Genomic DNA, 15,533 nt, shown 5'->3' on the forward strand with positions numbered 1-15,533 from the left:
TTTTGTACATGACTTCCTCCATGTCTTTTGTCATGCCACTGTCCCATCTGGAATGTATTCACTTTTCTTGTTTGTTTATCCATACTTTATTAGTTTTTCAAGGGTCATTTCTATACCCAACTCTTTCATGAACTTCCCTGACCACTCCAACTGATTCTTTGTCTTTTGAAAGATTTTGTCACTTATTGTCTTGTTTTTCTATTTATTTGAAACTTGATAATATACTAACTTCAATTGTTGTTTTACATAAGATGCTTCATATTTCTGTGTAGGTTTTTAACAGTAACATTTAATTTTCTTTAAAATTTAACACATTTTGTACATAAGATACATCAAAATATGCATTTTTTGTAAAAAAAAAAGCACATGTGACTCCATAAGTTCTTTTTTTTCTTTTTTTTTTTTTAGTAGGAAAATGACAGGCAAAAGAGTGGAAAAATAACCATAGAAGAATTTAGAGCCATTTATCGAAATTTTGCCTACAGAGAAGAAGTTGTTGAGATTTTCAATGCCTATTCTCCAAACCACAAAATTCTGTCTGAACAAAATCTGACAGAATTTCTCAAACAAGAACAACATGCTGATATGAGTAAAACCATTGCCTCTGAAATAATTCAAAAATATGAGCCCATTGAAGAAGGTATAATCTATGCTTAACTTGCTTTAGTGTTTACCCTGTGAAGATTTAAGTTATATATGAAATATTTTTATCAGTCAGTAGTACTGAACTGAAATTTAATGATGGCCCATATTTATTTGCATGAAAATAGTAGCATTGCATATTAAAATATTCTCCTATGTACAAAATTGACCATGTTTTATATATAACCTTTCTTCTCAAGGAATACCCTTCTTTCCTTTAACTCTTGCTTACAATACATACTTTCTTTTTTTCTCTATGTGTCTATTGTCTCTCTTGTTCCCATTTTCACCCTTTCCTCCTATTTTCCTCCTTTCTTTCCACTCTCTTTCCTTATCTATGACCACCACATATGCCTTATATTCAATGTATTTCCTTCTCTCAGGTATATCATTTTGGAGACCACCTATGATAGATAGCTAGATTGACAGTTCAGGGTCTCCCAAAGGATACTCAGTGGTCTGTTCCTTTCTTTTCTAGCCCATATTCAAGGGTGGCAAGCTGGATAAAAATGATATAGGTATATAGTAATATATGATATATAATGTTATTATTGTTGTTTGGTCATTCAGTCAGGACCTCATTGACCATACTCTTCCTGGGATTTTCTTGGCAAAGATACTGGAGTGGTTTGACATTTCCTTCTTCAGTGAATTAAGACTAATAATGGTTAAAGAACTTTTCCCAGGTTCATATAGCTAGTAAACGTCCGAGGCTGGGTTTGAACTCAAGTCTTCTTGACTCCAGGCCCAGTGCTCCTTCCACTAAGTCATCTAGTAGCCATGCTATATAGTAATAATATATAAATACTCTGTGTGCTCAAAATTATGTACATTCAAAAGTGAAGCTACAATATACCCATCTGAGAACATGTTTAATTACTTTATTTTATCCTGAACCATAATGTTTCCTTAATCATAGGTTCACGATCATTCTGATTCTTATGGACTATTAACATTTCTGCTGGTTGATAGTTAATGTGGACTATTAGCATATCTGATATTTGGTTCTATTTACCTAGTCTCTAAACTGTTCTATGACAGCACACTTCAAAGCCAAGCATTCCAGTTTGTGCATTGGATGGCAAGTCTCACTGTCAATAGATCTTCTACTGGGGAATGCTGCGGTAGATAATTGTTTCATAGCCTTACTCAGGACAAAAGGCTTCAATGGACTTTCGTGGACCAATCCTGATTTATGTATAATAAGGCAATTAACAAAGTCTTTGAAAGCTTTTTCACATTTGTCTGTCTAGTAATCTCTATATGACTTCATAGCATTTAGAAAAATGTAACCTTTCCCACTTTTTTTTCTGATTCTCTCCTATCACATATCTATGAGTGAGATTATTTAATAGTTTAGTCATAGCAGCAGACGGTAAAAACTTGTGATAATAGCCTCCCAAACCCTAGAAATGTTCATAAATCTTACATCATTTTGGATGTGGTCAGTACATTTTCTCAGTCAGTTTTATGTCTTGCTAATATCCTGTGATTTAGGGGCAGCTATATGGCGTAGTGGATAGAGCACCGGCCCTGGAGTCAGGAGGACCTGAGTTCAAATCCAGCCGCAGACACTTAACACTTACTAGCTGTGTGACCCTGGGCAAGTCACTTAACCCCAATTGCCTCACCAAAAAAAAATATCCTGTGATTTACACACTTAACAGAGGCTCTAAAAAACTGGCACTTGTCAACTGATAGCCTCACACTAGCCTTCTCTCTAGCTGATCTAACATTTTCATCAGAACATCCTCATGTTCTCTCAGTAGCTTTTCAAAAGCAATGTGATTATCTACATACAATGACATTTCCAGAAAATGAATATTTCTTGCTATTTTTTCCATTGGTCACTGGAAAGTATCCCATGACACTGAGATGCCTTGGTGCATACATTCAAATTGGTAATAATCAAATTGGGAAGATGAAAACTGTTGTCTTTATCATCTATCATAGGAATCTGAATTTATTCATGCTCTAAATCTAATACCAACATTGAAAGTTACTGGCAGCCTAAGAAATAATCTGGGGCACCTTGAACCCTTGGTGTAGTATACATTTTAATTTAAATTTAAATTTTAAAATTTAATTTAATTATAGATAGTGCTTTTACAATTGTCTTACCAAATACTTGGAGGCAGCATAATGTGTAGGTTGCAGGCCATAGAAGAGAAGAACAAATGTTGGGGGTGGCAGTAGGAGTTGATAGTTCAAGGATAGCCTTATATTTGCCTATTTAGCAATATTCAGATAATGTAGTAATCTTCAATTTTTGTTTTACTCTGACATCTACATCTTTGTTAGGTACCTTCAAATATAATATGTTATAATTGTTCTGTCTTTTTTTTTTTTTGAGGCAAAATAGATTGTTAACCGACCTCAAATCTGGGAAGTTCTGGATTCAAATATTGCAATTTTAAAATTTTTTTTGTTTTTTGTTTTTTTGCAGGGCAATGAGGGTTAAACGACTTGCCCAGGGTCACAAAGCTAGTAAGTGTCAAGTGTCTGAGGTTGGATTTGAACTCAGGTCCTCCTGAATCCAGGGGCACCACCTAGCTCCCCTCAATTATTGCATTTTAAGACAATAATGACTGTGTCACCCTAGGCAAGTCACTAATACTTTCATTGCTCTATTCAGTTCTTTAAGACTATAGTTTACAGAGAAGCCTGCATGGTTAGGAGGAATTTACTCCCTGAGAGTTTCCTATACAAATGAAATCACAGGTCCAGTTGCTATTGAATTTTTCACCCTTATTTTTGTCTATTCATTCACTGGAGAAACACTTATTATGCTCTTTTTATGTTTGAGACTTCATAAATAGACACTCTTAACACTCATCCCTTGGTTACTATACACTTTACAGGCTTACTAAAGTAAAAAAGAATTCTGGTTCTATTATCTAAGATATTGACTAGTCCCAATTTCACTTCCATTTTAACATCATCCACAAACAACAAATACATTGAATTCCTACTTTGCACCAGGAAACAACTATTGTTATTTATTTCCCCACATTTTGAAATATACTTAAATATATCAGTTCTACTGATTAGATGAGGACAAAGGGCTATAAACACTTATAAATTATAGCTGTTATGATTTATGTGTTTGGTACCATACAATATCATGTCCTTGAATTTACACAGCCTTTGACATAGAACTGTGCAAAATGAAGGTCTCATTATACTAGGTGTTATCAGTGGTTACAGTACATGAAGAAGAAACTACCCTTGCACTCAAAATGTTTATAAAAAACAAGCAAACTCTTCACAGTAAAGAAGATACCTAATGGAAGTGTGTATGTATAGTGGTGTACCTTTTTTTTTAAAAAAATTTAAAGTAAAAGAGGGGTTCCTGGAAAATTATGTTAGTTGATTTTCTTCCTTAATTATAATTGAAAATGCCCTAGGAAAACTTGCTAGATAATAGAGTCCCATGGCAAATACTTTTGAAAACTAAAAACTAAATAGTAAAGTAATACTTTAAAATAATAGTTTACCACTTGAAAAATAAAATGATCTTTTCTGGAATTTAAGTTAAGGGAGGTGCATATGGCATGGGGCACTTAGGTGGCAGAGTAGATAGAGGATCTGAAGTCAGTAAGAGATACTATCTAGGTGACCTTGAGCAAGTTATATAATCTTCATAGACCTAAATTTCCTCACATCTAAAATTAGGATAATAATGGCACCTACTTCTCAGAATTGTTGTGAAGATCAGATGAAACAGTATATGCAAAGGACTTTGTAAGCCTTAGATAACTATATAAATGCTAGCTATTATATTTTAAAATACTGGAACAAATTTATCTAGATTTTTTATACTTTGCTTCCTTATTATCAAATAATAATTAATCACTTGAGGTAATTAACTGAGAAATTTTATTGAATTAATTTTGGACTAGAAGATCTTAGCATTAACATTAAAATTTGTATACCAGGGCAATTGGAAATTCTAGCAATTTTAACTGAGTATTAATATTTTAGGGATAACATCCAGCACTAAGTATATTTGAAATAAACATTCTTTTCATTGATAAAAATAATTTTTGCTTTCTTTTTAACATTTTTTTTTGTAGCAAAAAAAACCCATCAGATGACAATTGAAGGATTTATAAGATACATGAACTCAGATGACTGCTTGCTATTTAAAAAGGGTTGCGCACATGTTTATCATGATATGACTCATCCTTTAAGTGATTACTTTATTTCAACTTCTCATAACACCTACCTGATTTCTGGGCAGTTAATAGGGCCAAGTGACCTTTGGGGCTATGCAAGGTATTTATTTTTTATTTAATTTAATTTGAAATACAACCTAAAAAACAGCTAGCTCCTGACCCATGCTCTTACCACAAGCGGACATTGACAGGCGTGCACAAAAGGAATGTGCTTGGCATCTCACTGGAGCAGGTAGGCAAGGAATATTACTATCTGTGTGCCTCATAACCACCTAGCTTCCTAGTGAAATATTTGACAAGTTTCTTACATAAGTCCTTGTCTATGCCCACTGACCAGTTGGGGGTTAAAAAAGTTATTTCTGGCTTAATAGTTATGAAGTTATTATGAAGAGAAAGGAAAGATTGGATTCCTACTTTGACTCCCTCCTACCACTGAAACTAGTTAGTGTTTAAGCCAGGGCCTGATATGGTTTATATATCATATATCAATATGTATGTATGTGTGTATATATGTATGCATGCATGTCTATAAAACCTTCTGTGAAATCCAGTGATTATGTAAAATTCTAAATTTTTAAATATAATCTCAGACCAATTTAATGAATAGAAATGTTTTCCATTTAGATAGCACATAATGATTTTTAGAAGTACATTCATGTATATTATTCTATTTGCTACCTATTGAAACAAATCTTTACAATTTTGAAAAATCCCTATTGATTTACACACTATCATCACAATTATGCCACTGATATGAAGAGGAATGTCAAATTGGAACCAATTTTCAAAATTTACATAAAAAGATAGGTATTTATAAAACATGCTTTCTAGTAGTAAAAGTGTGATGAATTCAAGTCTATAAAATACTTTGAATTTACAACTAGAATTCAGGTCTAGTGTAATGATACCAAGGGTTTTATTCCAATAAATAACACAAGCCAGTAATTGGAACCTTGCTGGATAATAGATTTTAGAAATTCAGTGGAATAGGAAGTGCTCTATGGCTCTTTGATGGAGCCCAAACCCAATACCAATAAAGAATGTCTAAACAAAAGCACTTACTAATAATCTCTTCACCTCCAGTTGCAGAGAATGTGTGAATCAGAAAGGTGAGAAAGTGAGCTTCAGAGTAAGCCTCTGATACATCATTCTTAGAGGTGATGTTTTCTAAAATCAGCCTGGAGTAGAAACAGGGCAAAATCATGACATAGATGAAGCTCAGCTTTGACTGTGCCAGCATCAACATTCTGTCTTTTACACTTTCAGTGGTCCCTAAAAACATTCCCCTTACCTGGCTCCCCTCCAGGATTCCTAACACCTCTCCATTTTACTTATGATCAAAATCTGCCTCCTGGGCAAAATTGGATAAATTCAGTTTCACTGAGATGTAAATGACTAAGGAGATAATCACAAAAGAGTAGAAAATTTTAGAGTTGCAAAAAATTATCTTATTTTGGAAGTATTCACAGTTTAACAAGAACCTTAAGCCAAAGGAGGAAAAAAAAATCTGACTATGGAATCAGCATGATAATAATATAACATAACAGTGGCAGAGATACTGGAGTGGTTTGACATTTCCTTCTCCAATTCATTTTATGGATGAGAAAACTGAGGCAAACAGGGTTTAATGATCAGATTTGAACTCAGGAAGATGAGTTCCTGACTCCAGGCAGGGTGCTCTAGCCATTGCACCACCTAGCTGCCCAAATGAAACCTAAGTAGAAAAAAATTGAACATCTGAAGAGGTGGGAGATAAAGGGAAATTTTTGACCTCATCCCAATTCAGGTCCTTCTAGTGTACCTTTGCTGATTTCCCAAAAGCCTTGTAATCCTCAGAATACCAGACTTGCCTAAATATTAGGACAAATGTAAAAATGCATTTATTTCGAAAGGAAAAAAAGTGTTCTTGGGGATGATCTGCTATTATAGATACTTTCTTACACTACTCACTTCCCTATAGTGTTGAGATAGTATGAGATGTATTTTGTTTTCATTTTATTCAGTGCCCTCGTGAAGGGATGTCGTTGTTTAGAAATTGACTGCTGGAATGGATCACAAAATGAACCTGTTGTATATCATGGGCATACATTAACAAGCAAGATTCTGTTTAAAACTGTCATCCAGGTGATCAACAAGTATGCATTTATGGTATGTATGTACTGTTGTTAAATGTAATTACCTAATCCAAGCTCTTAGTTGTAGTATTAGCTTTGAACAACAATGCTTAGGTTAGATTATTAGATAAAGAGGCAAGTATATTTTATCAACATTACAGATTCATGGACTCTGAGTAGGAAGAGACCGTAGAGAAGCCCTAGTTCAGCCTATACCTGAAATAGTAATACCCCTACAGCATATCTGACAGGTAGCAATTCATTTTTGCTTGAACATTTCCAGGGAGGGGGAACTCACCACCTCCTAAAGTTATGGTATTTCATTTTTGGATTACTCTAATTAGGAATTTCCTACTATTGAGTCTAGATTTTCCTCCTTGCAACATTTACCCAATTCTCCAAGTTCTACCCTATTTGAACTAAGCAGAAGTCCAATTTCTCTTCCATATGACAAGACCTTAAAATTCTTTAAAACAATTTTCATGTCCTTCTCTAAAACTTCTCCAAGTGAAAGATACTCATTTGCTTCAACAGACCCTCATATGAGATTTTTCTTCATCATCCTGCTTGCCCTGCTTTGAATGCTCTCCTTCTTATCAAAATAGTGGCCATTTTGAACACAAAACTTCAGATGTTGTCTGCCAAGGGCTTAGTATAGCAGGACTCTCACTTCCTGACATTTTGGGGTACTAAGCCTCTCTTAATGCAGCCCAAGATCACATTAGCTTTTCTTGGTTGCTACATCGCATTGTTGACACATATTGGACTTGCACTAAAATCCTATAATTTAATCTGTATCTTAATAATATAGTTTAATCCTACAACCTATAAGAGACACAGAGCTTGTTTTATTCTTTGTATTTATGTCCCCAGCCTAATAGACATCTATTACATATTTATTGATTGAATGCTTGATTAAGCACATCTCTTCAATATCTCTTGCACTGTTCCCTTTTCACTACTCTCATAACCACTCCTATAGTTCAGGGCTCACCATCCCTTATCTACAAGATTCAGTCAATCAATCAATCAATCAATCAATCAAAAATTTTTTTTTGTATTTGATCCTGGAGGCTATAGAGAGGCACTGGAATTTACTAAGGGGCAGGGCATGACATGGGCAGACTTGTTGTGCTTTAGGGAAATTCTCTTTGCTACCTGAATGGAGGATGAATTGGAATGGGGGGAGAGAGGCAGGCAGACCCACCAGGAGGCTTTTACAGTTGAGATGGTGAGGGCCTACACTAGAGTGGTGGTAGTGTCAGAGGAGAGAAGGAGGCCTAGAGAAGAGATGTTGTGAAGGTGAAATTTACAGGCTTAGCAACAGATTGAATATGGATGGAGTGTGTATGTGTGGGTGAGAGATAGTGAGGATCTGAGGATGACAAATAGGGTGCAAGCCTGAGGGATTGGGAGGATAGTGTCAAACTTAAATAAAAAAGGGGCCACTAAATCATACATAAGAATCTCTGAAGGCCATGTGTTGACTAAGAAAAGTAACTTTTTTTTTTTTTTGGTGGGGCAATAAGGGTTAAGTGACTTGACCAGGGTCACACAGCTAGTAAGTGTCAAGTGTCTGAAGCCAGATTTGAACTCCTGAATTCAGGGCTGGTGCTTTATCCACTGTGCCACCTAGCTGCCCCCAGAAAATCACATTTTTAAGAAAACCTTCAATATTATCTATATATGCTATGATATTTTTATTTATTTTGTTAAGAATTTCTCCATTACATTTTAATCCAATTTGCCATTCTGGAGTGTTGTGGTCATATCCTTGAAACCTCTGCTTTACAATAATAAGGAAGTTAGGAGGGAGGAGAAAATTTACAGGGGGAAACATTGAGTTCAGTTTTTTGAGATGGACATATAGTTCAAGATGGCTGAAAGGCAGGTGAAGGTACAAGATTTGGGTTGATAAAGAGATTAGGGCAAATAGGTAGATGTGAGAATCAGTTAACAATAGGGGTGGTAATTAAATCCATGAGAGCTGATGAAATCACCAAGTGAAATAGTATAGAGGAAGAAGAGAAAAGGGTACAGACAGAACCCAGTGGACACCTATAATTAGAGGGTGTGGTCTGGGAGATAATTCAGTAAAAGAGACAGAGGAGTGGTCAGATAGGTAGGAAGAGAACCAGGAAAGGGTGGAGCCCCTCAAACCTAGAGAGAATAGAATATCAAGGAGGAAAGAATGATCAACCTTGTCAAAGGCTACAGAGAGGTCAAGAGGATAAGGATTGAGAAGAGACCACTGAATTTGGCAGTTAACAGATTAATTAAGAGAACCACAATTCTTTATCTTGTGATCTAATAGCCATCTATATGCAACAGTAAACACACTGGTTTCTCCTACACTAATCAAAGCCACAAGAACAGTCTTAATAAATTTTGCAAAGCCAATTTATAAGGTGAGGCAGATTTCCCCCTTTTCATTTTCTTTCACTCCCTCTGCCAATTATAATGCAATAAGATAAAGTGCATAGCTTGGAGCAGAGGTAACAGAAAATATGTATCTCTATAATCACTGTCCTAAAGCCCCTGGGAAAAGAGCATCACGAATGTATATAATAGAGAGGATCTTTCTCAAACATAAGAGGAAAGCTGGAAATCATCAACTGATCTCACACCTCAACTCCATGCACATATAGATGGTGGAAACTCAATTTTACAGGTAGCCCCAAAGAATTGCACACAGGTCTTAAGCCCTCTACAGCCTCAGAGGACTCCAAGCAAAATTCTCTAATAAATGTCATTGGGATACATATTTTTTATATATTCTTTTCCTTTTCTGATCAGTCCCCTAGTTTACCACAAAATGAGTTATTTAGAAAAACATTTGCTGCCAAGTAATAATGAAAAATGATCAGAAAGCCTTGATTAATTTTTAGGTACTCCATAATTCTCAGAGATAAAACATCACTGGAAAAATAATGGTGTTTAACAGTATGTGGGGTGTGTGTGTGTGTGTGTGTGTGTTTGTGTGTGATCATGGAGTACTTTAGTTTCACTGCAAAAAATGCCCATTTAAAAAAATCCTATCTAGACCTTTTCTTCCATTTCTTTATTTCTTGGTATACCTTATTGCCCATAGGCAATTACTGTCTAAGATATGTGAACTGATGCACTAACTCAACAACTCTCCACCCAACCACATTTCATAATTTTTGTAATGTGCATTCTTCATCTCTTTGGTATTTCCTGTGCCAATTATTAGATCAGTCTCTTGATTGTCTATAGATCTAATTTGAGGGCCTATGCAATATCTTGAACTACATCAATCTTGACATTCTCATTATAAATAAAACCAGAACATGACCATACATTGTAGTTAAATAAAAGGGTAGCTCACTAATTTCTCCTGCTAGGCATACAAGGAGTTTGTATAAGTGTGTTCTTGTACTCAAAGATGACAGCTTTCATATGGATGTAAATACTATGGAATTCTTCTTTCAAGAATTATTGATTCATATCCTTTGTGTGTGTGTGTGTATGTATGTATGTATACACACATATAAATTTGGGTACTGGCTCTTAGTTTTACATGTTTGAGTAATTTTCATACATATAAAATGCATATATGTATATTATACTGGATACTAGACTCTTATTAGAGATAACTTCATGTAAAGATTTTTTTCACTTGATGGTTCTTTTTGTCCTAACTATACTAATTTAATCTATGCAAAATATTTTCAATTTTATGTAATTGAAATTATTTATCTTTTGTCATTATCCTTCTCTCTTGTTTAGGCTAGAACTCTCATTCTAATCATAGTTCTGGAAATCATGTGAGCTTATTTTCATCTGAATTCTTGATTCTGTGGCCATTACTATTCAGGTCACAAAACTACTTTGCATTTATTGTTGCATGTGGTATAAGGTACAGAGGCATTGTGGTATAATGAATACAGAACCAATCTTAGAGTCAGAAGAATATAAATTTAAACCCTACCTTTGATATATATTGTCTGTGTAAACCTGAACAAATAATTTAACCTCTCAGTGAGCACTTGTTCTTTAAAATTATAATTTGCTGTGAAGTTATTGACCTGGCTTAGTAGAGGGAGTTTTTGCATTGGGACTTCCTTATACTAATGAAATCATAGGTCTGATCCTACAAAATGTTATAATTTATTGGCCTTAGCCCAATTTTTGCCAAACCACTTCCCATATTTTCTAAATGTTCTTGCTGAATAGGGAGTTCTTTTTCAAGTAATTTTTTGTTCTAAGTAAATGAGTCAATTGTTTCTGATTCTTGTTTGTCTATTTGCTTTCACTGATCTACTTTTCCATTTTTTAAAAACCAATAGTAAGTAGTTTTAATGATTCCAGCTTTATAATATCATTTGAAGTCTGGAAGAGCTATTCCCCCTTTATTCCTAACTTTTCCCCCTTATTTTCTTTGAGATTCTGGACTTTGTTCCTCTGAATGAATTTTTTTATTTGTTTAACTCTACAAAGTACCTATTGGCATTCTAATTGGTATAACTCTAAACCCATAAATTAATTTAAGTTGTATGTTTGTTGGTATATCATATATTATGTATATCACTTATATATAAAATTGTCATGGCTCAATTATGCACAATGATTATTTTTCTAATTCCTTAAGTAATTTTATATGTCTTTAAAAAGTGCTTTGTAATTGCAGTTATGAAAGTCTAGAGTATGCCTTAGTAGATTGACTCTCAAAAAGTTAATGCATTTTGTAGGTGCTTTGAATGGAACTTCTTTTTTTATTATTATTATTTCCTTCCAGATTTGGTTATTGCTATGTCTACATGCTGATAAATTTCATAAATTGACTTTGTGTGCTACTACTTTACTGAAGATTAGATTCTTTGCTATTTCTCTTGGGTTTTCTAAGTAAATCATTATGCAATTTGAAAATAGAGATAATTTTGTCTCCATTTCCTATGTTTATGCCTTTAATTCCTTTCTCCTATTTTATTGCTGCAGTTAGCATTTCTAGAATTATGTGAAAAAAACCAATGAGGAGAGGGAGCTTTCTTGTTTTACTCCTGTGTTTTATTGAGAAAGCTTTTAGTATAGCTCCATTGCAAAATATGTTACTCTCTTCTAACCAGAGAACAATGCTTGCCCTCACCCTTGAATCTTCTATTGCACTCATCCCCCACCCTCCATTAGGTTGTCAAATCTTATTGATTCTATTTTCATTATATTCCTTGAATCCATCCTCATTTTTCCTATTCCTCATACTATCTTTTTTTAAAGTAATAAACATTTTTATTTATAGTTTTGGGTTTCAATTTTTATTCCTCCTTCCCCTCACCCTTCCCTGAGATGGTAAGCAATAAGATATAGGTTATACATGTATGATTATGTAAAACATTACTATATTAGTCATTTTGCATAAGAAAACTTGAATAAAAGAAAAAAAATGAAAGAAAGTGAAAAATAGCATGCTTCAGTCTGTATTCCACCAACATCAGTTCTTTCTTTGGAGGTGGATAGTATATTTCATCAATAGTCCTTTGGGATTGCCTTGGATCATTGTATTGTTGAGAAAAGTCATTCACAGTTCTTTATCAAACAATATTGCTGTCTCTGTGTACAATGTTCTCTTGGTTCAGCTCACTTCACTATACATCAGTTCATAAAAGTCTTTCTAGGCCTTTCTGAAGTCATCCTGCTTGTCATTTCTTATAGCACAATAATATTCCATCAGCATCACATACCACAGCTTGTTTAGCCATTCCCCAATTGATGGGCATTCCTTTGATTTCCAGTTCTTAGCCACCACAAACAGAGTTGCTATAAATATTTTTGTACAAATATGCCTTTTTCTCTTTTTGGGGATGTCTTTGGGATATAAACCTAGCAGTGGTATTGCTGAATCAAAGGGTATGCACAGTTCTATAGCCCACTGGCCATAGTTCCAAATTGCTTTCTAGAATGGTTAGATCTTATAACAACTCCACCAACAGTGGATTAGCATCCCAGCTTTCCCACATCCCTTCCAACATCCAATATTTTCCATTTTTGTTATATTTGCCACTCTGATAGGTATGAGGTGATACCTCAGTGTTGTTTTAATTTGCATTTCTCTGATCAATAATTATCCAGATAATTTTTTTCATATGATTATAGATAGCTTTGATTTCTTTGAAAACTTCCTGATCATATCCTTTGACCATTTATCAATTGGGGAATGACTTGTATTTTTATAAATTTGACTCAGTTATCTATATATTTGAAATGAGACCTTTATCAGAGATATTTGTTTCAAAATTTTTTTCCCAGTTCTCTGCTTCCTTTGTAATATTGGTTATATTAGTTTTGTTTGTGCAAAAACTTTTTAATTTTATATAATCAAAATTATCTATTTTACATTTAATTTTACTTTCTATATCTTCTTTGGTCTTGACTTTTTCCTCTGCCCATAAATCTGACAGATAAATGATTCCATATTCTCTTAATTTGCTTATGGTATCATCCTTTATGTCTAAATCATGTACTTATTTTTACCTTATTTTAGAATACATTGTGAGATGTTGGTTTATACGTAGTTTCTGCCATGCTGTTTTCCAGTTTTCCCAGAAGTTTTTGTCAAATAATGAGCTTTTGTTCCAAAAGCTTGGCTTTGGTGCTTATCATATACTAGATTACTATAGTAATTTACTATAGTATAATTTGTGCCTATTCTATTCCACTGATTCACCTCTCTATTTCTAGCCAGTACCAGATTACTTGGATAATTACTGTTTTATAATACATTTTGAGAACTGGTACTGCTAGACCACATTCTTTTGTAACTTTTTTCATTGATTCCCATGATACCCTTGAACTTTTGTTTTTCCGGATGAATTTTGTTATTATTTTTTCTAGATCTCTAAAATATGTTTTTGATAGTTTGATTGGTATAGCACTAAATAAATTAACTTAGGTAGGATTGTCATTTTTATTATATTGGCTTGGCCTACCCATGAGCAATCAATATTTTTCCAGTTGTTTAGATATGATTTTATTTGTGTGAATCATAGTCGCTATCTTAATTCAGGTATTTATTACATTTTATCTGGACTGTAGTAATTGCTTCCTATTTGAACTCCCTCCTTCTGTTTTTCTCTCTCCAATCCACTCTTTTTATTTTTTAATTTTTTTAGTGAGGCAATTGGGGTTAAGTGACTTGCCCAGGGTCACACAGCTAGTAAGTGTTAAATGTCTAAGGTCGGATTTGAATTCAGATACTCCTGACTCCAGGGCTGGTGCTCAATCCACAGCACCACCTAGCTGCTCCCTCCAATCCACTCTTTATAGAGCTGTCAAAATAATTTGTCTAAGGCACAAATCTGGCCATATCATTCCTCTGCTCAGTGTTTCCATATTGCCACTAAGAAAAATTCAAACTCTTCAGCTTTGCTTTTAGAGCCTCTACATTCTGGATTCAATTTAACATTTCCAAATTTATCTCATATCAATCCCCTTCACTTATACTATATTCTACTTACATCAATCAACTACACCAACTATTCCTGATTCTCAGCATTCCAGATATAACAGGGGTTTGATAACTGATTGACATTCTGAGACTTTTTTAAGTTCACAGGGAAAAACATTCCCTTGCATTCCTGAAAGTGATTTGACTTTTTTGTGCTTTGATTTGGGAGGGGGTAATTGAGTCACACTTGGGAGTTTTAAGGCAAATGATGATGAAGATGTCTATGACAACAATAATAATGATAAGCTAGCATTTATATAGCATCTACTGTGTGGCAGGCACTGTCCTAAGGGCTTTACAAGTATTTCATTTGGTCCTCACAATAGCCCAGGTAATTAGGTGTTATTATCTCTGTTTTACAGTTACAGAAACTCAGATAAACAGGGTTTAAATGACTTATCTGAGGTTATACAGCTAGTGCCTGAGGCTGGATTTGAACTCAGTTCTTCCTTACTACTTGTCCAACACTATCTACTATACTACCTAGTTGCCAAGATGCCTAGCTGCATCTCAGAAAAAAGAACTCAGGGTGAGGGCCTCCAGGAGCCTCAGTCCAAGTACTTTGTTCTGAGATACCTGGAGAAGTCAGACAATCCACTTTGACCTCTCCCTTTTCTTATTCTACTTTTCCCACTCCTTATGTATTCTCTTCTTGATGTTTTTCTGTCAGGTATTGCCCCTCTATAAACAATTACTGTTTAGATCATTATGTCCCGAGTAGGACTGGAGATGATATCTCCCTGTTGCTTCCCATCAGTCTGCTTTGTTATAGGCTGTATATGTCTATTAAAACTCAGGTGTGACGCATATCTTTTCCAGTGCAAAGACTGAAATAGTTAAAATCATTTTAAGGGCTTCAAGGGAATGCTGATTCCCCCTTAAAGTACAAATCTCAGTGTAGCCTGTATTCTGTGAACTCATTATTGCAAAGTGTATCTGGCTATATTAAACCTGAGTTCATTTTCTTTAATATTATAAGCTTGGGTACCTATTCTGGGTGTGTTTGCCACCAGTGCCCAGCTGCTCAGTTCCATTTAACCAATTAGCTTTTACAAAGGAATATTAACTTCTAAGACATAGCAAGAATAGCAGTAGAAATATCTCTTCCCCTCCGTCCCCCACCAAGAACCTTAGAGG

At 34.5% G+C, this 15,533-nt stretch overlaps 1 protein-coding gene across 1 annotated transcript in view; it reads left to right on the top strand.

Moving 5' to 3' along the window:
* The first annotated feature begins 570 nt into the window (after positions 1-570).
* PLCZ1 (phospholipase C zeta 1) overlaps positions 571-15,533 on the top strand; it is a 71,835-nt gene continuing 56,872 nt past the window's right edge. The window contains exons 1-3 of the mRNA XM_043968214.1: positions 571-640; positions 4,719-4,920; positions 6,824-6,968. Coding sequence (XP_043824149.1) covers positions 586-640; positions 4,719-4,920; positions 6,824-6,968 — 402 coding nt within the window. The 5' untranslated portion in view covers positions 571-585. The remainder of the gene's footprint in view (positions 641-4,718; positions 4,921-6,823; positions 6,969-15,533) is intronic.

This window comes from Dromiciops gliroides, chromosome 5 (assembly GCF_019393635.1).
Source record: "Dromiciops gliroides isolate mDroGli1 chromosome 5, mDroGli1.pri, whole genome shotgun sequence".
Classification (NCBI taxonomy): domain Eukaryota; kingdom Metazoa; phylum Chordata; class Mammalia; order Microbiotheria; family Microbiotheriidae; genus Dromiciops; species Dromiciops gliroides.